Source organism: Dreissena polymorpha, chromosome 13, assembly GCF_020536995.1.
Source record: "Dreissena polymorpha isolate Duluth1 chromosome 13, UMN_Dpol_1.0, whole genome shotgun sequence".
NCBI classification, from domain to species: Eukaryota; Metazoa; Mollusca; class Bivalvia; order Myida; family Dreissenidae; genus Dreissena; species Dreissena polymorpha.
In genome coordinates, this window is record NC_068367.1 from 33,057,599 (window position 1) to 33,082,114 (window position 24,516).

Consider the following 24,516-nt stretch of genomic DNA (forward strand, 5'->3'; position numbering starts at 1 on the left):
TTCAAGTGTTGTCCCATATTAGGCTGTGTAGTCTACACAGGGGGCTTCAAGTGTTGTCCCATATTAGGCTGTGTAGTCTACACAGGGGCTTCAAGTGTTGCCCCATATTAGGCTGTGTAGTCTACACAGGGGGCTTCAAGTGTTGTCCCATATTAGGCTGTGTAGTCTACACATGGGGGCTTTAAGTGTTGTCACATATTAGGCTGTGTAGTCTACACAGGGGCTTCAAGTGTTGTCCCATATTAGGCTGTGTAGTCTACACAGGGGCTTCAAGTGTTGTCCCATATTAGGTTGTGTAGTCTACACAGGGGGCTTCAAGTGATGTCCCATATTAGGCTGTGTAGTCTACACAGGGGGCTTCAAGTGTTGTCCCATATTAGGCTGTGTAGTCTACAAAGGGGGCTTCAAGGGTTGTCCCATATTAGGCTGTGTAGTCTACACAGAGGGCTTCAAGTGTTGTCCCACATTAGGTTGTGTAGTCTACACAGGGGGCTTCAAGTGTTGTCCCATATTAGGCTGTGTAGTCTACACAGGGGGCTTCAAGTGTTGTCCCATATTAGGCTGTGTAGTCTACACAGGGGGCTTCAAGTGTTGTCCCATATTAGGCTGTGTAGTCTACACAGGGGGCTTCAAGTGTTGTCCCATATTAACCTGTGTAGTCTACACAGAGGGGCTTCAAGTGTTGTCCCATATTAGGCTGTGTAGTCTACATAGGGGGCTTCAAGTGTTGTCCCATATTAGGCTGTGTAGTCTACACAGGGGGCTTCAAGTGTTGTCCCATATTAGGCTGTGTAGTCTACACAGGGGCTTCAAGTGTTGTCCCATATTAGGCTGTGTAGTCTACACAGGGGGCTTCAAGTGTTGTCCCATATAAGGCTGTGTAGTCTACACAGGGGGGCTTCAAGTGTTGTCCCATATTAGGCTGTGTAGTCTACACAGGCGGCTTCAAGTGTTGTCCCATATTAGGCTGTGTAGTCTACACAGGGGGCTTCAAGTGTTGTCCCATATTAGGCTGTGTAGTCTAGACAGGGGCTTCAAGTGTTGTCCCATATTAGGTTGTTTAGTCTACACAGGGGGCTTCAAGTGTTGTCCCATATTAGGCTGTGTAGTCTACACAGGGGGCTTCAAGTGTTGTCCCATATTAGGCTGTGAAGTCTACACAGGGGGCTTCAAGTGTTGTCCCATATTAACCTGTGTAGTCTACACAGGGGGCTTGAAGTGTTGTCCCATATTAGGCAGTGTAGTCTACACAGGGGGCTTCAAGTGTTGTCCCATATTAGGCTGTGCAGTCTACACAGAGGGCTTCAAGTGTTGTCCCATATTAACCTGTGTAGTCTACACAGAGGGGCTTCAAGTGTTGTCCCATATTAGGCTGTGTAGTCTACATAGGGGGCTTCAAGTGTTGTCCCATATTAGGCTGTGTAGTCTACACAGGGGGCTTCAAGTGTTGTCTCATATTAGGCTGTGTAGTCTACACAGGGGGCTTCAAGTGTTGTCCCATATTAGGCTGTGTTGTCTACACAGGGGGGCTTCAAGTGTTGTCCCATATTAGGCTGTGTAGTCTACACAGGCGGCTTCAAGTGTTGTCCCATATTAGGCTGTGTAGTCTACACAGGGGGCTTCAAGTGTTGTCCCATATTAGGCTGTGTAGTCTAGACAGGGGCTTCAAGTGTTGTCCCATATTAGGTTGTGTAGTCTACACAGGGGGCTTCAAGTGTTGTCCCATATTAGGCTGTGTAGTCTACACAGGGGGCTTCAAGTGTTGTCCCATATAAGGCTGTGTAGTCTACACAGGGGGCTTCAAGTGTTGTCCCATATTAGGCTGTGTAGTCTACACATGGGGGCTTCAAGTGTTGTCCCATATTAGGCTGTGTAGTCTACACAGGCGGCTTCAAGTGTTGTCCCATATTAGGCTGTGTAGTCTACACAGGGGGCTTCAAGTGTTGTCCCATATTAGGCTGTGAAGTCTACACACGGGGGCTTCAAGTGTTGTCCCATATTAGGCTGTGTAGTCTAGACAGGGGCTTCAAGTGTTGTCCCATATTAGGTTGTGTAGTCTACACAGGGGGCTTCAAGTGTTGTCCCATATTAGACTGTGTAGTCTACACAGGGGGCTTCAAGTGTTGTCCCATATTAGGCTGTGTAGTCTACACAGGGGGCTTCAAGTGTTGTCCCATATTAACCTGTGTAGTCTACACAGGGGGCTTGAAGTGTTGTCCCATATTAGGCTGTGTAGTCTACACAGGGGGCTTCAAGTGTTGTCCCATATTAGGCTGTGCAGTCTACACAGAGGGCTTCAAGTGATGTCCCATATTAACCTGTGTAGTCTACACAGAGGGGCTTCAAGTGTTGTCCCATATTAGGCTGTGTAGTCTACATAGGGGGCTTCAAGTGTTGTCCCATATTAGGCTGTGTAGTCTACACAGGGGGCTTCAAGTGTTGTCCCATATTAGGCTGTGTAGTCTACACAGGGGCTTCAAGTGTTGTCCCATATTAGGCTGTGTAGTCTACACAGGGGGCTTCAAGTGTTGTCCCATATTAGGCTGTGTTGTCTACACAGGGGGGCTTCAAGTGTTGTCCCATATTAGGCTGTGTAGTATACACAGGCGGCTTCAAGTGTTGTCCCATATTAGGCTGTGTAGTCTACACAGGGGGCTTCAAGTGTTGTCCCATATTAGGCTGTGTAGTCTAGACAGGGGCTTCAAGTGTTGTCCCATATTAGGTTGTGTAGTCTACACAGGGGGCTTCAAGTGTTGTCCCATATTAGGCTGTGTAGTCTACACAGTAGGCTTCAAGTGTTGTCCCATATTAGGCTGTGTAGTCTACACAGGGGGCTTCAAGTGTTGTCCCATATTAGGCTGTGTAGTCTACACATGGGGGCTTCAAGTGTTGTCCCATATTAGGCTGTGTAGTCTACACAGGCGGCTTCAAGTGTTGTCCCATATTAGGCTGTGTAGTCTACACAGGGGGCTTCAAGTGTTGTCCCATATTAGGCTGTGTAGTCTACACACGGGGGCTTCAAGTGTTGTCCCATATTAGGCTGTGTAGTCTACACAGGGGCTTCAAGGGTTGTCCCATATTAGGCTGTGTAGTCTACACAGGGGGCTTCAAGTGTTGTCCCATATTAGGCTGTGTAGTCTACACAGGGGGCTTCAAGTGATGTCCCATATTAGGCTGTGTAGTCTACACAGGGGGCTTCAAGTGTTGTCCCATATTAGGCTGTGCAGTCTACACAGGGGGCTTCAAGTGTTGTCCCATATTAGGCTGTGTAGTCTACACAGGGGGCTTCAAGTGTTGTCCCATATTAGGCTGTGTAGTCTACACATGGGGGCTTCAAGTGTTGTCCCATATTAGGCTGTGTAGTCTACACATGGGGCTTAAAGTGTTGTCCCATATTAACCTGTGAAGTCTACACTGAGGGCTTCAAGTGTTGTCCCATATTAGGCTGTGTAGTCTACACAGGTGGCTTCAAGTGTTGTCCCATATTAACCTGTGTAGTCTACACAGAGGGCTTCAAGTGTTGTCCCATATTTGCCTGTGTAGTCTACACAGGGGGCTTCAAGTGTTGTCCCATATTTGCCTGTGTAGTCTACACAGCCTAATAAGCATGACACTTTCCACTTTATGGAATGTTTTGAGGTCTATTTGAAACTAAAATGAAGTGTAGACAGAAAGTGTCCTCCATAATTAGCAAGTGCACTTTAAGCAGGCTAATCTGGACTATACCTTCTGCACATGCATTAAGCTTGGTTTCCCATAACAAGGGACAATTCAGGTTATCTAAATAGCTCTCCAAATATATGTCTGCATGGTTTTAAAACCTGTGTGATCCCTTCAGACATCAGTTCTATGTCTACTTACACGTCTGTGAGCTTATTAGTGTATATCCTGACATCTTGCATGTATCCACTGAACTGCTGTGAGCCTGGGTATATGGCCCCTACAGTCAGGCTGCCCCTGGAGTCAATCAGGACCTGAGACTGGGGCAGGGTTCTGTAACAACATTCATACATATAAGCCATGCACTGGGGAAACGGGTTTAACAAATGTGCATGAAGAGTATTCCCAAATCTGTGCAGTTTAAATGAAGTTGCTTCCTCCAAAAAATCCAGTTTACGCTAAAAGTGTTGTCCCTCATAATGCTATTTGGACTGCACAGGATAATCTGGGACGACAATTTACGCACATGCATTTAGCCCAGTTTTCCGAGTGCGAGTCTAAATAATTTCAAGGCTCATATACGGAATAGTTTTTTGCAACAACAATCATATGCATAGGAAACAAGATCACAAAAGGTACTTTGTGCTGCTAAAAATGAGTTTGGTTAAATCATGGCTTGGTACGTAATTTTCTTAATCTATGGAATTTCTGAGTCTTACATGATTGTGAAGTTAATGTTCATACAGTTAAACTTTTAATTGGCAAAAAAACCCAGTTATATTCCTTTGAAAACATTTTATTTTTATTAAGTCTACCAGTGTGTAAGAAATAAGGAGCAGAGCTCATCAGCAAGATATTTCATTACAGATTGTGTGGCTAATACACAGATCACAAGTTTATTTCGCAACAAAAGTTTCAATCGCATCTAGCATTAGACTTTTTTTCAATTGCAGATCATTTAATTTAGTGCTGCGTTTTTAGCCATATTTAATATATTAAGGTTATCAAAAATGAGTCCTTAGGAAAAACACAAGATCAGTCACTGACTTACCTTGTCCCTACAAATACTGTGTCCACATAGAAATATATGACTCCCTTGTCTAACGATACCACGAGATGATGCCACAGTGTGTCTTCAATGTTGCGCTGGTACGTCACGGTCTCAATTACATTCTCCTGCAGGAATCAAGAAGCCATAACTGACCAGGCAAACTTTAAATGATGTACACTTATCCACATTCTTAATGCATATATATATATATAAATCAGAATTTTCGTTTTGTTATTTATTTAATACATTCAGCCTTAAGTTCCAGCTATAATTATCTGAGTTTAACATGTATGTGTTCATGCAATAATTATATGAGAAAACCAGGCTTAATCCTTATGTGTAAAGTGTCATCCAATGATGTCTCTTCTAAATGTTAATCTAGACTAGGTGGAAAGTGTCATCCCTGATAAGCCTGAGCAGACTGCACAGGCTAATCTGGGATAACACTCTATGCACATGCATTAGGCATTATTTTCTAATAGACAGGCTCATATAAAATTTCATGTTTCCAATTACCATTGCAATCTGGTGCATGTTACTGTTAGTTGAGTGTCTTCTTAAGCAAACTGTGATCAATTTGTAAAACGGAACAACACAAACACACACACAACATTTAATTTAATACATTTAAACCATTTACATAAATGCATTTAAACCATTCATAAGTTACTACTGGCAAGTAGTGTCATCCTGTGACAAGCAAGTGATATCTGACTGTCACAAGTAAGTAATATTTGACTTGCACAAACAAGTGACACCTGTCTGGGTCAAGCAAGTGCTATTTGACTGGAACAAGCAATTGAAATATGCCTGTGGCAAGCAAGTGATACTCAGTATTTGACTGGCACAATCAAGTGCTATATGCAGTCGACAAGCAATTGATATTTGACTGGCACAAGCAAGTGACATCTGTCTGTAACAAGAAAGTGGCATTTGGCTGGCGAAAGCAAGTGACATTTGTATGTGACAAGCAAGTAAAATTTGACTGACACAAGCAAGGGACATATGTCTGTGACAAGCAAGTGATATTTGACTGGAACAAGCAAGTGATATCTGTCTGTGACAAGCAAGAGATATTTGACTGGCACAAGCAAGTGACATCTGTCTGTAACAAGACAGCGACATTTGACTGGAACAAGCACGTGACATCTGTCTGTGACAAGCAAGTGATATTTGACTGTCACAAGCAAGTGATATATGTCTGTGACAAGCATGTGATATTTGACTGTCACAAGCAAGTGATATATGTCTGTGACAATCAAGTGATATTTGACTGGCACAAGCAAGTGACATCTGTCTGTGACAAGCAAGTGATATTCACTGCGGAAATCAACAGCCTGCTTGCAAGTAAATTAGCTGTGACACAGAAATGATACAGTGTTGTTAATGATAAAACATCTCAACATATAAGTTACCAGTACCCAAACTCCCTGTAAAGAAAACAAAAAAACACATTTGTAACAGTGTTTCAGCACAATTAAATTGTAAACAGACGTTAACACACATAAAGCATTATCAATATGCTTGTTGACCATTAAGTGTCAACACTTATAATTAAAACAATTAACATAAATGTATTTAGTCATAAAATATTCTTTCTTTAAGGTAAACAATTTGATCTATGAAGACAAGTGTGAGTTGACTGTAATTTTTTTTAAAGGAAATGTTTTATCATTCAATTGCAGTGAGGAAGCGCCAAATCTAGATTGATACATGAATATATGAGTGTGTGCGAAATCCCCATCACATGGCTAAATGGATGATCACGAGATGTATGTAGGTGCCTAATTATTAACCCTTTGCATGCTGGGTAATTTGTCGTCTGCTAAAATGTCGTCTGCTGAATTTCTAAAATTAGCATTTCTTCAACAACAAAAAAATACTATCAGAATAGCAAACAGTTTGGATCCAGATGAGATGCCACGTTCTGTGGCGTCTCATCTGGATCCAAACTGTTTGCAAAGGCCTTTAAAATTCGGTTCCAGCACTGAAAGAGTTAACAAAAAGAATTAAAATATTGTGATCCAATAAAAATGAAATAAATAGCATCAGCTTAACACCCAGCAAATATAGCAATGTAAGCAGATATATGTGATAAACATTTCAAACATCTTTTTCTTTATTTATTTAAATCTGCATTATGAAAACGTGTATCATACTATTCTATTTGGCCACAATAAAGCCATGGCTTTCTGAGAAATGTTACTAAAATCTAAAACTTGTAAATTTAAGTTCTTAATTGTTTCACCTGCAAACAACTTTTATTTTAGTTTAGTTAAAAAAGTTTTATTTCCGAGGTATAATTTTACAGAAACTACAGTACACTTGATAAAATACAACAAGGGAGGGAACAAGGGATGAACTAAAATATAAGTTCTAATATCCTTACTGCTGTTTTTCTAGCACATGACTTATTATTAACTTCACGTTGCAATGTCAAGAAATTACTTTATATAAATATAAACTATATATTAGTTTATGGATTGTCATGAATTTCATTTAAAAACAAGACATGTGATATTAGTAGCTTGGATGCTGTTTTACTGTCAAATTTGACAATGTATCTCCAGGTATGACCTTCACCTTAGAGGAAGGGAGTTGGGTGTTGCATGCATTACCTGCTTTTATGATGTCGGATTGATGATAACATTTTTTTAGCATTATTTTAAATTCAATCAACATATGGCAGAATTATGGCTGAGACAGGAATTTTTGGACGGACGTTTGGACAGACATACAGAGGGACAGTGTGATAACCTCTTTCTTTGAAGGTGGGCATACAAAACAATTGAAATGGAAATAATTTAGAGTGATAGATGTAATTCTTGTCTAGTCTGAAACAAAACTTACATTTGAGCCAGTGACAGAGTATCCGAACACAATCTGTGTCTGTAAGCTGTTGGTGATCAGTTTCAGGGAATAGAAATGTCTAGACCCATTGTCATTGGTTTTTGCCATTACGTAACCGTTGGTGTTGGAGAACGGCTGTATCCATGACGATATAGAGAAGCCGTCAGAGATATCAGAAGCTGTAGGGTGGTACATTTGAGGTACAGACACGTAGGCAGCTGAAAATGGAGACATCAATTTATAACTCTTCATAGACATGTTTATAAAACAGCCATTCCAAAGCATTGTATTTTGTACTTGGTTTGTAATGTCATGTTCAGATGCTATATTTCACTTAAATTTTAATGATATCATAGTCAAAAGATTACCCAACTGTATGTTTAGATCAAACTATATACAATATTCCAAAATATTTTTCCATTGTTCAACCTATCATCCCCTAGCATATGATTTGCAGATTGTTCATAGCTGTTCAAATTACATTATTTAATTATTTCTGATACATATGTAGGTGTTTTGTTTTACAAATCTGTACAATTATGAAGGCAAAGTTATGCAAATGGGAAAATATAATTAACACTCATATACCAGAATTTCCTGTAAAAGAGACCACATTGGTTCCTGTTCCCAGACGCTTCTTACTGGGAACCAGCATAAATGAGGATGGAATGGTTCCCAGGAACAAGAGGTCATATACTGGGGGCAGGGTACCAGAGACCTTGTCTGAGTACACCTCCCATAATACCTGAAAGAAAACATTTGGGTGTGTAAGTCATAATGTAAAAATTAAAACTAAAACATTGTGATTTATAACAAATGTAGCTATAAATTGTCACTTGCAATACAATGCATCATTTTACTTTCTGTTTGCTGTTGTTTTTTCTCTCTTTACTTTATTTGCAAATACAAAAGTGTTAAGTTTCTGCTGTTCACGTCGTATGATTTTATGTTATAAAATATTTAAAGAATTATCATCTTTTGTGAACTATTTTATGATTTAATTTAAGCATGCTGGTACAACCTGAAATCAACCAGCAGACAAATATAGATTGGTCAGATTTTTTTTGGTCCAAGGTATTGAAAAGATTACACAAGCAATAGCTATTATTAAGCAACGTAAATACATGGCAAGCCAACAGACAGCTATATCCACTTGTAGTCGGCCACCTTGACTTTTAGTCAGCCTGATTGTCTAATGACTTTTGCACATTGTCACAAGGAGATATTGAGCAACAAGGAGATATTGAGCCACAAGGAGATATTGAGCAACAAGAAGATATTGAGCCACAAGGAGCCACACGGAGATATTGAGCCACAAGGAGATGTTGAGCCACAAGGAGATATTGAGCCACAATGGAGGCACACATTTTTACCTTAAAGGATGACCTCGCCATAAATACCTTTTTGCCTATTATCATAATGGCCTTCACATTTTAGCCAAGTTTCATGCAAATCCTTTGATCCTTATGGAGCTTATACAGAGGACACACAAATAATTGACTCATGTCTTCTGCACATTCTCTAAATGCCATTATCATTTGAGACAATTTTCAGGAAAATCTTTCAAAGCTGTCAAAGGGTAAAGGCATGGCAGGACTCAGTGCATATTTATTACCTGATGTCTTATATAAATGATAATTAATTATTTTTTGTTATTTCCTCATCGAAAAAGAAATTTGCAATGTTTTAAACTGTTACCGGTGAATATCGAACTGTTGACCGGTCAACAGTTTGAACTGTTGCCCGCTGGAATAATGACGTCATTTCATCGAAAAAATGACGTCATTTTACAGTTAAACAGTCAAAATTATTTATTTTATCGATTACTGTTGTGTGTAAATAAAAATTTAGTTTGCTGTTATTTCTATGTTGGAAATTTGATCAGGTAATAAAACACTTATTTCATGGATGCTTGGTGAACAGTCAAAACAGTTGTCCCTCGGTATCAGGGCTGACATTTGGAACTGTTGCCCTCGGCCGATAAAAAGTACCAAAGTGATCCCTGATACCTTGGGAAACAGTTTTGACTGTTCACCGCGCATCCATGAAATAAGTGTATACTGTAATCCTCCCCCTCCCTTCAGCAAGGTATCAATAAACTCACAGCATCAAGTCAGCTTAGTGTACATTAAAGTATATAGTCCATTGGCACAGAGTGTTCCAACATAAACATAATCAAATTTATTTCTTTCAAACAGAAAAATTTGTGGTAAAATATTTTCAGTGGAAAGAGGTTAGATATTTTTGTTGATTTTTAAGAGACACTTGTTCTTGCAAAAGTGGGCTTAATATATGTGCATAAAGTGGGCTTAATATATGTTCATGAAGTGTCATACCAGATTAACCTGTGCAGCCAATACAAGCTAATCATGGATGACACTCAACTTGATTTTCTCTCAGAAAAGACTACTTTGAATGAAAAATACCTTACACTGGAAAGTGTTGTCACTGATTAGCCTGTGAAAACTGCACAGGCTAATCTGAGATGACACTATGCACATGCATCAAGCTCAGTTTTCCCAGACAAAGGCTGATATGAATGAACATTAGACAGCAACCTCGACAGTTCCAAAGGTGCCCATGCGTCTCTCCACGCGCAGGCTGGCCTGTGTGGAAGAAGCCATTCCCGGGTAAAAGTCCTCTGCAATCGTGCGTTCCTTCGACTCCAAAGGAAATCCAAATCTCCCATTGGGGTCGTTGCTGGCCAGTATGGTCACCATGGCACTGTTGTCAAGATCAGATATCCGGAAGAGGACTTTGTCTGTGCGACCATCGAAAACTGGAGAAAGAATATGCTTTTATTGTTGGTATGAGGATCTAACAAATTTTAGTAGATCATATAATCATTATTAAAATTAAAATGATACACATGAAAAAAAGTATGTAACTATGAAAAAAAAAACATGCAATGAGAATTTTAAGAAAGCATTACCGGTTGTTTTTATTGTGTAGTTGTTCATCGATTTTTAAAAGCATTATTTTTTTCTTTGTAAACAAGATTTTTCCAGTTTGGCAAAATGACCATGTAAAAAAAATTGTCACAGAATAAAAACAAAATGAAAACTTCGTATTCAACAAAGAAAAATGTTTCAAATATGTTTTTTAAATAGATTATGTTCAATCCAAATGTGAAAAATAATACAGCATTTGTAAATTATTTTCATCCAGAATTCGGAAAATATGTCAATCACAATCTTAGCATATAAAGTACGCTGTCAATATCAAAAGACTTCATAGTCCAGCAGTAGTACATTAAATGTAACTTTCAGAGGTCCTGGACTAAAATAACCAAATACCAAGGAAGGCAATATTTCTCATTCATCTTTTTTTTTATTGCTCTTAAAACTATGCTACCCGTGTTTCTTATCATAATGACGCTTCCTCTATTGAAGGCATAATTAAGCTCACCCGGATTATTTGATAGCGCAATAGTAAAACATCGGCGATTTTCAGTCTTATTTAATCCAGTTATTTTTGGCTTGAGATATTTTTTTCTTCATTTCGGAATTTTAAAAACGGGGTGTGCGTAAAACATGGGCGCGCTCTGTTCATGACATAATATGGTATGCAAGACTATTCCAAATATTATAAATTTGAATGTAAATGCAAATAAAAACATTTAACCAAATAGAAAAATCTGTGCATTAGTCCCTTACAGACAAACAACTTTGATATATTTAGTTGTTGCATCAACTTTTCACAAATGAATTATTTAATTACTGTGCCATTCTTTTACATATAACATTCAACCCAAAAATCACTAATTACCTCTAAGACTGGATATCTTGATAGTGTATATTTCCTCATTTTCTGGCTCGTTATCCACTCTCGGAGTTATCTTCATGTACTGGGTAGCCTCCCCTTTCTGAAATCGCACGCTGAGATTCTGTGCCGTCATAAAATCCCCGCCATTTAAAGCCTTCGCATTAGTTGGCACAGCAAATATCTCAAAGAAAACATCGACACCGCCGAACACACCTCCACTGCGGGAGATTCTGGAATCAAAGCGAAACAAATTATCTTGGAGTCTTCATTCAATTATATAATATGCAATTATCTTTTACTACTAGATGATTCATTATTTTTACCTGATTGGCTTTATAGTTAAATAACCTACTGATATTCATTTATCTCATATACAACAGTAAAAGGTCTGCCTTGTGGTAAAGTGGAGGCAATGAAAATTGCAGAATATGACAAAAATCTGCTTAATGGCCTTATAGACCCATACATTTTGTCACAATATTTAAAGTAACAAGTTATGGCGCAGTCTGGTCAGGAGCTGCGCTGTCCATTATGAAGACACACAAGATTTGATGGTCTCATTAGCCAGGGTATTCCCTGCAAAGACTGCCCAACTGGGAAGGCTTGTCTTGAGCTACGCTGGCCGTATATGGCATAAGACCCGTTTTCGCATGAAGCGGCTAATTTGAAGAAAATCTTGGCTTACAAGAAACAAATGACCCAGGTCTGAGGATTATTATTTTGTGCATTAGTGTATATGTGGGACTGTGGTAGGATTCCAGTCTAAGAATCAGAAGGTCCCTGATTCAAATTCCGCTCAAACCGTAGAATTTTTCTTAGCAAAAAATAAATCGCACAATTATCAGTGAAATTTCGAGCTTTTTACATTTTTAGCACAATTCAATTTTGGAATGTTTTTGTGCTGTGAGAAGAAACAGGAGTTGACACCTATCCCCCCTATCAGATACAACAAAAATGCACCAAACTCATATTGAAGGGTAGTTGTCATTGAATCTGAAAATAGGATGAATATTGTTACCAGATCTTACTGTTTATAATAGCCATGTTATGGGAACACTGGGATAAATGCATGTTAGTATTTCACATATTTTGTTATACTTTATGAAAATTACAAATGCTATATTATTTTTCATTTGATTAACAATAAAATTATCAAAATTAACACTAAGAAAAATGTTGGTTCATTTTATGAACAATTATTTTTCTTAGTATTTAATTTGATCAATTTTATCATGCCAGATTTAATAAAAGACAACATTTTCACTTTGTCTGATTTTTTGTTTAACCCTTACCGTGAGGGAACCGAATTTTAAAGGCCTTTGCAAACAGTTTGGATCCAGATGAGATGCCACAGAACGTGGCGTCTCATCATGATCCAAACTGTTTGCTATTCTGATAGTATTCTTTGAAAAAAAATAGAAGAAAATGCTAATTTTAGAAATTCAGCAGAAAACATTTTAGCAGACGACAAATTTCCCAGCATGCAAAGGGTTAAAGGAGGTCTCTTCTCTAAGAAAATCCAATATAGGCAGACAGCACATGCTCATCTAGGACGACACTTTATGTGCATGCATTAAGCCCAGTTTTCCCACAGCAAGGCTCCTATTCTCACCCATAAGTGACTGTGCTGCCCTCATCCACCTGCTGTGAGAACGGGGCTATGAAATGGAAGGTTCCATAGGCCTCATCATTGTCAAGTATCGTCATGTTCACCTGGTTTGGACCCTGGAATACTGCATCCCCTAGAAGTCACACACAAAAAAAATGAAAGATTACAATGAACTGCAACAGCTTGTTGTTATTGTTTTATTAGGATGTTTTGCTGTATTCAGTAAAACTTAACCTACAACACCTTTCCTTGGTAACCTTGTTTACCAATAAAAAGTGCACATATTAATGCCGGCCACTGCCAACTGTCGCACTTCATGTTACTAGTGGAAAGAGTTAGCCTTGCTAGCTTGAAATACACATACATGTGCCACGCTTTGGGAAAAATGGGCTTTATGCACATGCGTAAAGTATCATCTACAATAAGCCTGTGCAGTCCTTAAAGGCTAATCAGGGAGGACACTTTCTGACTAGACTGCATTTTTTGGTTAGAAAAGACTTCCCTTAAACAAAGCATTCCATACCAGTAGGAAGTCATTAAACAAAGCATTCCATACCAGTAGGAAGTCATTAAATAAAGCATTCCATACCAGTAGGAAGTCATTAAACAAAGCATTCCATACCAGTAGGAAGTCATTAAACAAAGCATTCCATACCAGTAGGAAGTCATTAAACAAAGCATTCCATACCAGTAGGAAGTCATTAAACAAAGTTCTCCATACCAGTAGGAAGTCATTAAACAAAGCATTCCATACCAGTAGGAAGTCATTAAACAAAGCATTCCATACCAGTAGGAAGTCATTAAACAAAGCATTCCATACCAGTAGGAAGTCATTAAACAAAGCATGCCATACCAGTAAAAAGTCTTAAACAAAGCATTCCATACCAGTAGGAAGTCATTAAACAAAGCATTCCATACCAGTAGGAAGTCATTAAACAAAGCATTCCATACCAGTAGGAAGTCATTAAACAAAGCATTTCATACCAGTAGGAAGTCATTAAACAAAGCATTCCATGCCAGTAGGAAGTCATTAAACAAAGCATTCCATGCCAGTAGGAAGTCATTAAACAAAGCATTCCATGCCAGTAGGAAGTATCGCCCATGATTAGCCTTGCACAGCATTTTATGCATGTGCATTAAGCCATGTTTTTCCAAAGCCGGCTCAAATGCATGACAAGTGTAAAGATATGATGATAAAAATTGCATGCTTTAATTTTAAATACCAGTCCTTGAAATATTAAAAAGTCTTAATTTAGCAGATTGACAACATACGAGATGTTAATATAACAGAAATAACATGACAGAAACCATTAAAGAACAGTTACTGCAGTACTAAACTGCGGTATAAGAACACATGTAAAAATAAGCACAAATTTTGGTTCTTTTACAAAATCGTTATATCATTACTAGAATAGCATCTGGATTAATCCTTTCCCACACTAAGCAAAGTGGAAATAATATCTGTAACTTGCAGGCTGTTCAGGTGTTATACTGTTTGCTGCCCAACAGCATCAAAGGGTTGGAAATGCAGCTTTTAAAACTTGATTCTATTAAGAAAGGTCTTTCATCTAATTTGATTTTTCTGAGCGACTATGAATACGTCAAAATGTGTATGTGAGTGATCAAAGGTTAACAGAAATATCCTACCGATGATTTCATAGACCTGCAGAAAGAATGTCTCCGGACCCTCAGGGGTCGTGTCATCTAACACACGGACTGTAACAGACTTCTGTGCTTCACCTGGGCTAAATGTCACCTGGAAAGAAGTTGGGTTGAACAAATTACATTTGACTTTAAAAGTGTTCAAGACTGTTAAGTGTTTAATATAATAATGCGCATCACAATAAAAAACATTCTTAGTATATGTACTTAAATTTTCCAACATAAGCTGACAAAATATTCTGCAAAGACCATGAAAACTATATTTGACAGTATTGAAACTACTTTTCTGAGTAGGTAGTTTTTTGCTTTCCTTTTGTAGATCTCAGAGCATGTAATTTATATTCAAAAGATGAGAACATTCCATAGGTTGCTGTGGCATAGTGGAGATGGTGTCCGCCTAACGAATGGGAGGTCACAAGTTTGATTCCCAATGATGTAGCTTTTTAAGATCTCCCTAAGAGACGCCAAGTACTGGTTCTGGTCCCAGGCAACGGACTCGAGAGCATTTCAAATAAGCCTTAGTCTTTCTATAAAATCATAAAAACATGCCAGCAGTATCTCTGCCCCCGCACACTGACCTGTCCCGCTGTAATGTGAGAGTAGTCTCCCTGCACGGAGCTTGCAGTGCCATCTAGTGTCTGGTATTTCAGCGTGACAGCGGTGTTGAGAGCCCCCTCTCGTTGTATCACAACTGACGTCTCGGAAGGCTCCTCCAAACGCAGGGCTAGCGCTGTAGGTATAACATGCTGATATGACCCGCTTTGTGGAAAGCTGGGCTTAATACATGTAAAGAGTTGTCACAGACTGCAAAGGCTAATCAGAGATGCAAACTTTCAGCTAAAATAATATTTTTCATTTAAAGTAAGTCTCTTCCATTGGAAAATCAAGTCTATGCAGAAAGTTTATGCACATGCATCAAGCCAAGTTTTCCCATTAAAATGGCTGATTTAAATCTGCCGTTAGACTTGAAAACTTCATTTAGTGACCACAGTGATGATATTTAAAATATCCAAATTCTTAACTTCTTTTTTCTAAATTCTATGAAAGACTCGGCTGTTTTGACACAGATGGCAAATTCTTTCAAGTAACAAAATAATGTAGATATGCCATGCATTTAGTAACAAATGTTAAAGAACCAGTTGTTTTTTTTGCTACATTAATAGAAAACATTTTCTTTTCTTATTTAACAAAGATTTGAACATATCAGGGATGAAGTTTTAAAAATAAAGAAACAACTCACATTCAAACATGATCGGGAAGTCATTGGCCGTGATCAAGACTGTACAATTGACATTCTGTCCCAAAACTGCCCCGCCCTGGGGAGCACTCAAGGTCAAGGTGAAATTCTCAGCTGACTCAGTGATCTAAAGAATAGTTTCATACAAGTATTGGAAAGACTTGCTGACAAAATAATAAAAAGGAATTAAACATTTAAAAAGATTGCCATGTAAAATATAATACCAGTACCACAAACGGCAACAAATTTACTGATAGGAAATCGGTAACATAAGATGCAACAATGAGAGACCATTACCTCATCGGGTACTGATTCAAGGGTGATATAGGCTATGTCCTGGTCAGAGGTGAAGGTCACAAAGCCTGATGAAGGTCGAAGGTCAATGTCGTCTCCAGGTGAGAGGGACCAGGTCACCTGAATACCCCCAAACATTCCCATGCTCCTCTGGACTGGAATGGTGGCTACTTCCTTCACTGCTCCTTTACTCTCATCTGCGATAATGTAATAAATATTTGGCTAATGAGAGGGTGTTGACTTAATTTGTTAGAAAAGCTTGTAAACTTATGGATTTTATTGTTGTGTTTTGATCCTTACCATCATCATGATTATAATCATCATCATCAGAAGCAGAAGCAGAAGTAGCAAAAAACAGCAGCAGCTCCATAATCATTATCATCATCATCACATAACAATTATCAACACTAACAATAAAATAATAATTATCATTATCAACAAACTATTGATTTAATCCTTACTTTGATCATCCAATTTCTATCCACACTCCTCTCCTCAAAACAACAACAACATTTTCAAAAATAATAATTGAATAAACTTAAAACCATTTTCAGCCCATGAAGTAATGACACAGCCAGCAATATGACACTTACTAAGGTAGACAACTGGCTTTGGCAACTGCAGCACTCCATTTGGATTGTCGTTCTTGGGGACCTGCAGTTCTATACTGGACCGCTGACCAATCACTGCATTACTGGCTCCGTAACTTTGGATGCGTAGAGTGAAGACTTCCTCCAGCTGAAACATATTTCAAATATGACTTCTCTGTAAATAGGTGAAAACAAAATAAATCCATGTAAAATAAAATTTTCTATCATAAATATATTACTGTATCATTGATATTACTGTTTATTTAATTAAACAATTTTTTCCCAACTGTGTGTTTTAACTTTATTACAGAATTTTAATCCAAATATTTGAGATTATAAAATATCTCCCATACAGTAACAAACATTATTTCTTTTAATTTTCAAGAAAAAGAAAAACAACATACATCGTTACTCTTTTACTTTTATTTGAAGCTTGTTCTTGGAAAACTGGGCGTAATGCATGCAGTAAACTGTCTTCCAAATTAAGCCTTTTGTGCACAGTCAAATCTGGAATGATACTTTCTCTTTTTTAGTACTTTTCGTTGAAAAGTAAGTCTCCTATTAAAAAAAATCCAGTAAAGTAAAAATGTCTTCACTGAAAGGCCTGTACACACCGGCTAATCAGGGATAACACTTTCTTTCATTCATTAAGCCCAGTTTTACCATGAACTGTTCATACCTCCGGGATTCCATCAGCCATGGCCGCTACAGAGAACCTTCGAACTTTGACCCCTGCTGGGAAGGTCAGCACGTTGGTGGCCCCAAAGAAATCCTGGTCTCCGTTGATGATGATGTACTGTATTGATTGCTCAAGAAGATCCCCAAAGTCCCGAACCACTGTGAACTCCTTCGGGGTGGCTCCCTCCTATGGAATGGAAAAGGTGACTGACTTTGGTTTTAGCTATTATTTTTCTCAAAGCTTAAATGAGCTGGGATAAAAGACCCATTGAGATCACTTGAAATCTTATTTCTGGGTCAAACCAGCACTTAGAATCATTTATATGCAACCACAGAGGAAAAACAGGGTTTAATTGCATTTGCTTGAAGTGTAATCCAGGATCAGCCTGTGAACTGTGTGTAGTCTGATAAAAGATCCGAAAAAAGATCATAACAGCGGGAAGTATTGTCCCTGATTAGCCTGTGAAACGCTGCACACTTAAAAAACATGAATATATCAAACAGTTTGCAAAGAGGGTAATAGTTAAGCATCAAATTTGGAGTCTCATCAAAGATTGTTTGCCAAATTATTAGTTATGATGCAATGTGTGACAAAGTATAATTGCTGCACATTAATCTCCATGCAAAGCTAACTAAATTATTGTTGTCACTTTAATCCAATATTTTGTTGATCCTTTATTATCTATATACATATGTTTGTTGCAAGCTTTTCATTCATAACTTAAATCTATAGTTAAATTGATAAAGTGTTACGATGTTGTTTGCATATTGATCATAAAGTTTAAATTAATTGTGTTGTAAACTGCACTCTTAGTGTAAAATCAAACCAACTGCAATAGAATAAGTGAGGGGCTCGCTGGCTTCAAACTGGAACACTCCACCAGGATTGTCGTTCTGACCAATCACAACAGACTTGCGTGTGAAGCCAGCTCTCAGTCGCTGAGTCCCTGCCGGGTCAACTGAGGTCAATGTCAAGGTCATCTCTTCGTTAAGTTCAGGAATATCATCTGGCAGAATCATTAGGACGATGTAAGTCACTGATGAACCTGTTATACAAGATATCAATTGCTCAGAAAATAACTGGAACTGCATTTGAAGTGAAACATATTGTCCAGCTATTGTATACAAGTATGTCTATGCTTTCATCTTCTGGTGTTCAAAAGGCAATATGAGCCTTGTTCTGGGAAAACTGGGCTTAATGTATATGTTTTAAGTGTTTGCTCAGATTAGCTTGTGCAGTCCACACAGGTAAATCAGGGAAAACGTTTTCCCCTTTTGTGGATTTTTTTGTTTATGTATGAACTCTCTTATAAATGAAAATCCAGTCTTGGTGGAGAGTGTTGTCTCCTATTAACCTGTGCCAACCGCACAGGCTTATGAGGAATGATACTTTACGCACGTGCATTAAGCCCAGTTTTCCCATAACAAAGCTCATATCATATATATTCATTAATCAGCTATCTGTTTTTGCATTTTTATAGGTTTGAACTTTTTCATACAAAACTGATAATATGGATGAAATTTTATATAAAAAAAACAAAGCACACAGTTCTACACAGAATTACAGATGCCTCTCTTTTTCCATTCCATACCTTTGATCGTTCAGAAAATTCTCTGACTGCTTAAATAATATTAATTTTTCCCACAATAAAATCACATACCAGACTCCATGACAACAGATCCAGACATTGCTCTAACATCCCCACTGGTGACTGAGGCAGCGTTAGTTCCATTTCCCTGTAAGGTCCAGCCTATGACAGCCTGGCCACTGGTTCCCTCTCGAGATAGGGGGACCCTGACCTCTAGAGGAGAGGCATCCGGTTCCACAACCTGACACATGGTAATCAGTATGTGAATGGCACTCTGGGATAATGCATGTGTAAAATGTCCTCGTAGATTAGCCTGTGCAGTCCGGAGAGGCTAGATTAGCCTGTGCAGTCCGGAGAGGCTGATATAAGATGACAATATCTGCGTAAACTGGATGTTTTGCTAATAAGATACTTCCTTTAAAAAAAAAATAAAATAAAGCATAAAGTGATGTCTCTGACCAGCCTGTGTGGACTGCACAGGCTTATCTGGGACAACACTTTACACACATTTATTAAGTCTGGTTTTCTCAGAGAGAATCTCAATACAGATTTCACAAAATATTTTGCGAAATATTCCTTGATTTTGAGTATTTATTTTACTTTAAGACAAATTGAAATATAGCTACAATTTCTAGAAATTGTTTTGTTACTGAAAGATTTTCAATTTTTATATAGTATTGTATTGTGGGTGGACTGAAGCCAGAGTGCCCAAAAGAAAACCCACCTTTCTTGTATGGTGACCACAAACTTAACTTACATTCTCCCAGGTTGCCTAGGAGAGAAGCACTTATACTAACCACTGCCCCTATCGGCAGCCCCAAAACATAACATCATCCCATATAATAATGAATGTTCTTATATACTTACAGACAGTTTATCAAGGTTCTGGAACCCAATTTCCCCGTTTGCCTCTGCAGGGGTCACCGTCACCCTGGCAACTGTGCGGGCCCCTAGGGAGGGGCTGTTGAAGGCACCTATTAGGGGCTCTAGAAAAGATCATTTTACTGTAATTTATTTCTCTTTCTCATATTTTCAACATTCCGTAAAAGTTAAAACTACTATGAAGGTAGAACTGTCTGCTGTTGAAATTATGCAATGTTTGGTTTAAAGGAAGTCTAAACAAAATTTCATCATAGGTAAAAAGTGTTGTCCCTGATTAGCCTGCTTGGACTTTGTAGGCTTATCAGGAAATCAACTTTATGCAAATGCATTGAACCAACTTTTCCCAATGAAGCACTTCTCATCTGTAACAAGTGTCACACTTCTCACCTGTAACGTTTAAAACCTGTTACAAGTCCCAAATTTTTATCTGTAACAAGTCTCACATTTCTCACCTGTAACAAGTATTACTGTTGTATTGTACCACTTTTGTTCTTGCTTATGCACATATTTATATTGTATGTTTTTATATTGAATAATAAAAAAAAAAATCTCAAAAAAAAAACAAAAAAAAACAAGTATCACTCATCTCACCTGTAACAAGTCTCACACTTCTCACCTGTAACAAGTCTCACACTTCTCACCTGTAACAAGTCTCACACTTCTAATTTGTAAAAATTCTCACACTTCTCACATGAAACAAGGCTCACACTTCTCACATGTAACAAGTAACATATCTTACCTGTAACAAGTCTCACACTTCTCACCTGTAACAAGTCTCACACTTCTCACATGTTACAAGTCTCACACTTCTCACCTTTGACAAGGCTAACATTTCTCACATTTCTCACCTGTAACAAGTATCACTCATTTCACCTGTGACAAGTCTCTCAATCTCACATGAAACAAGTCTCATATTTCTCACCTGTAACAAGCCTCACATTTCTCATCTGTAACAAGTCTCTCATGTCTCACCTGTAACAAGTTTCACACTCCTCAGTGTAGCAGTGAATACCCCTCCCACTTGCAGGAATGCCTCAGACTTCACATGGACATGCTCTGTACGCTCCACCTCCCCAGACATCATCACAACGGCCAGCTCAGAGCTCTCAAGGACGTCTGTAAGATCAGCATCAACATGGAGAAGTTGTTGAAACATACAACTTATGTCCAATTTTTCGGTTTTTAGAGTTGTTCAGTTCATCTTTTCTAATATATAAAATGAACTTTGCCTCAAAAATGCTAACTTATAGAATTGTTTGAGCAGATAATATAACAAGACAAAATTGTGCTGTTTTACATAAATCTTAAATAATCTGTCAAAGCTAGCCAACTGATCCAGCCCACTCTGACATCTTAAGGGCCAATCCCTACCTGCACTGGAGCTGTCTGATGGCTTGTACACGAGGGAGATGTTCAAGTGAAGATCACCGTTGTTGGACCCCGCCCTGGCTATCACAAGCTGCAGCATCCGCGGTAACGCATTCTAGAAATATCAGGAGAAAAAAAGTGTGTTACAAAATTTCATGAAATTTCTTCTTGATAACTGATAAATAAAGGGTTACATCCAATCATCAGTGTAAACTGTACATAACTGTACTAATGCAATGGGCAATAAAATGGATTGATAATCAAAGTACTCCATGTTTGAGACTCTCAAACAAGAGAAAAATGACAATTACCGGTATAGAAAATAACAAGACTGTGACGTACTGGAACATGCCACTGCACTACCTTTATATAGGTCAGCAGCAACACTATAACATACTCAAACTTGTCTCCATAATCATTTTTCTTTTGACGCAATCAAGCTAAACATAATAAGCTTCAAACAAACATACATGTACTGACCACTACAAGTTTCTGTTTGGCATCCGCAGCAAACTCCACAGTTCCGTACACGTTGTCACTATCCTGGATGAGTATAAACCCCTCAGATATGCCCTCCACTTTGGCGCTACCAGACACAGGGGCCAGCAGTCGCAGTTTGAATCTCTCAGTGGGTTCTGGCGCTGAGTCCTGTGTGACCTTGACCACTATCTGCTTCTCGCGCTCGCCTTCAGCAAAGGTAACTGTGCCAGACACAGGCGTCAAGTCTTCACCCACCTGAGATAAAACACAACACGATACAGACGTTTTGTTATAAGGAAAATAAAATATGTAAATGGGCTACACTCTTGGGAGATGGGGCTTAATGCATGTGCGTTAAGTTTTGTCCCACATTATCCTGTGCAGTATGCACAGGCCAATCAGGGATTACACTTTCTGCTTTTATGGAATTTTCCATTTAAATTAAGTCTCTTCTAAATGAAAATCAAGTCTATGTGGATAGTGTCATACCAAATGAGCCTGTGTGGACTGCACAGGCTAATCTAGGACAATACTTTATGCACATGCCATACATTCAGACACTTTTGTTATCAGGTAGTGGCCTCTCATGGGATTGCACACTTTGCAACTGTCGCCAACATGTAAAGAGTATCAGATAGCACTTAATGTGGAAGCATTAGTTTGGACAGATTCTCCAATAATTTGAGTTAAAACTATTATATAAATATAAAATAGGTAATACTATTAAAAACAAGAAGATTTAAGATTAGAAAATAAGTCAGCTTTGACACATTCAGAACTTTGACTTACGTCATTTTGCGCTAACAAAGTTAAGCTGTATTAACATGAGCCTGGCTTTGGGAGAACCAGGCTTAATGCATGTGTGGAATTAGTTGTCCCAGCTTAGCCTCAGCACAGGCTAGTCAGGGACGACACTTTACGTCTAAACTCGACTTTTGCTAGGAACAGACTTCTTTTAAGCTAAAATGACCATAAAATGAATAGTGTGGACTGCACAGGCTAATCTAAGACAACACTTTACACACATTCATAAAGCCCAGTTTTCCCAGACTGCCACTCAAGTATTAAAAGAACCAAGTTGTGTGACCTACCAGACCAGATCCAGTGTCATTACGCACAATCTCCCAGTTGACGCTGACAGTTCCAAATGACCCAGCCGACCTCACCACAGTAAACACCGTGTCTACATCTTTGTCCTCATTCAGCTGACTGACAGGGGCAGACACCATATCAGGTGACCTCAGGCTCAGAATGCCAGCTGGGTTGTCGTTGGAGGTGATGAGGATGCTGGTTTTGTTGGGGGCCACCAGAACTACATCACCAGTTGGCGAGGACAAAATCATCTGGAACAGAAATTTATACAGTCTGGTCAGGAGCTACCCTATCCCGTATAAAGTCATGCAAGGTTTTGTGATTTCATTACAGGCTGGGGTAGCTCTAGACTAGACAGTGCCAATACGCAGGCTGGTCTGGAGCTATGATGGCCACATATGACATACATTATTTTTGCAAGACATTGCTCTAGTAATGTATTGAAGATTTAAAGAGTCTAAAAAAACATGGTCACTTGGTTATGATGTTGGTATTTTGCATTGATTCAGTGAAGCATGAAATTAAAAGACACATAATTTCTCTAGGCTGCTATAAAATTCACTTGTCAGACATGACTTTTAAAGTAACCATATGCCATGACATACATTTACAATTAGAAAATTATGGGTCAATAACAGTGTGTGATTTTCCATGACAAATCAAAGCATTAAATCAACTAATGTAATAGAAGTAATAAAACAATGAAATGCAATTATATGTCACTGTTAATATATCATGGAAAGAGTTGGGAAAATCAAAATAAAAGCTATGTTCTAGTAATAGTATATGCTACACAAATAACAAATTGTACTTTAGATTTTGAAAATCTAAATAAAGCTTCATTTTATTTGTAATATTTAAGTGAAATTTGGTAGCGGACCATTTAAGTACCAGTTGATTTATGCAATAAACATCCATATGAACAAGGTAGATCCATGTAATTTGATATTTTTGCACCCATGGTCAAATATTTGTAAAGAGAAGACAATGTTAAAATAAAAACAAACAAAGCAATATTGCACTTAATGTTTAAGCTGAGTAAGCCATCTGAAATACCTGCAAGACCTCCTCCATTTCAGGCTCGATGTCGTCAATGATTTCCAGGTTAATGCTAGCTGAAGTCTGGCCCACTCCGAAGGTAACTTGACCGCTGTTCTTATCATCAGGCCCGCGGTAGTCTTGACCACTCTGAGCACTGCCTGCTATCAGGAGGTAGCTTACTGTGGCCACACTCTCAGTGGACCCTACCTTGGTTACTCCGTCCACATCAAGACCTCTTGTGACTTTGACACTGTTAATCCGAGTTATGGGGTTCTCATCAAACCTAAATTCAGCCTGCCATGAGAAAAAATAACATGCAAAATAATCTTTTTATATTAAAATGTTAATCAAATTATGCTACTTGTATTAGTTTTGTCAACTAAATTTATGGAATAAGCACATACAACTTATTGCATGTATTTTATATTTCATGCAAGCGGGATTTTGGCCAATAACTACATATACATATATATTAATTAATTGATTAATCGTGTTGATCCAATTGCACGAAACTTATACAAAATGATATCATTATATAAACATACTAGTATTTGCTCATATAACGCCTTAAGTGTGCATTCTTATGAGATATGCTCTGGGAAAACTGGGCTTAATGTTTGATCATCAAGTGTTGTCCGAGGTTAGCCTATGCAGGGACAATACTTTCC

The 24,516-nt window shown here is 38.4% G+C and overlaps 1 protein-coding gene across 1 annotated transcript in view; it reads right to left on the bottom strand.

The window, feature by feature from the left end:
• Positions 1-24,516, bottom strand: part of LOC127854563 (adhesion G-protein coupled receptor V1-like) — a 139,848-nt gene that overhangs the window by 114,637 nt on the left and 695 nt on the right. Inside the window, exons 3-23 of the mRNA XM_052389627.1 lie at positions 23,864-24,142; positions 22,807-23,058; positions 21,716-21,970; positions 21,239-21,350; positions 20,840-20,983; positions 19,853-19,971; positions 19,058-19,226; positions 18,228-18,442; positions 17,398-17,583; positions 16,722-16,866; positions 16,132-16,325; positions 15,838-15,961; positions 15,176-15,327; positions 14,583-14,691; positions 12,939-13,068; positions 11,330-11,556; positions 10,120-10,340; positions 8,150-8,306; positions 7,562-7,779; positions 4,712-4,836; positions 3,862-3,993 (exon numbers count right to left, since the gene is read on the bottom strand). Coding sequence (XP_052245587.1) covers positions 3,862-3,993; positions 4,712-4,836; positions 7,562-7,779; positions 8,150-8,306; positions 10,120-10,340; positions 11,330-11,556; positions 12,939-13,068; positions 14,583-14,691; positions 15,176-15,327; positions 15,838-15,961; positions 16,132-16,325; positions 16,722-16,866; positions 17,398-17,583; positions 18,228-18,442; positions 19,058-19,226; positions 19,853-19,971; positions 20,840-20,983; positions 21,239-21,350; positions 21,716-21,970; positions 22,807-23,058; positions 23,864-24,142 — 3,665 coding nt within the window. The remainder of the gene's footprint in view (positions 1-3,861; positions 3,994-4,711; positions 4,837-7,561; positions 7,780-8,149; positions 8,307-10,119; positions 10,341-11,329; positions 11,557-12,938; positions 13,069-14,582; positions 14,692-15,175; positions 15,328-15,837; positions 15,962-16,131; positions 16,326-16,721; positions 16,867-17,397; positions 17,584-18,227; positions 18,443-19,057; positions 19,227-19,852; positions 19,972-20,839; positions 20,984-21,238; positions 21,351-21,715; positions 21,971-22,806; positions 23,059-23,863; positions 24,143-24,516) is intronic.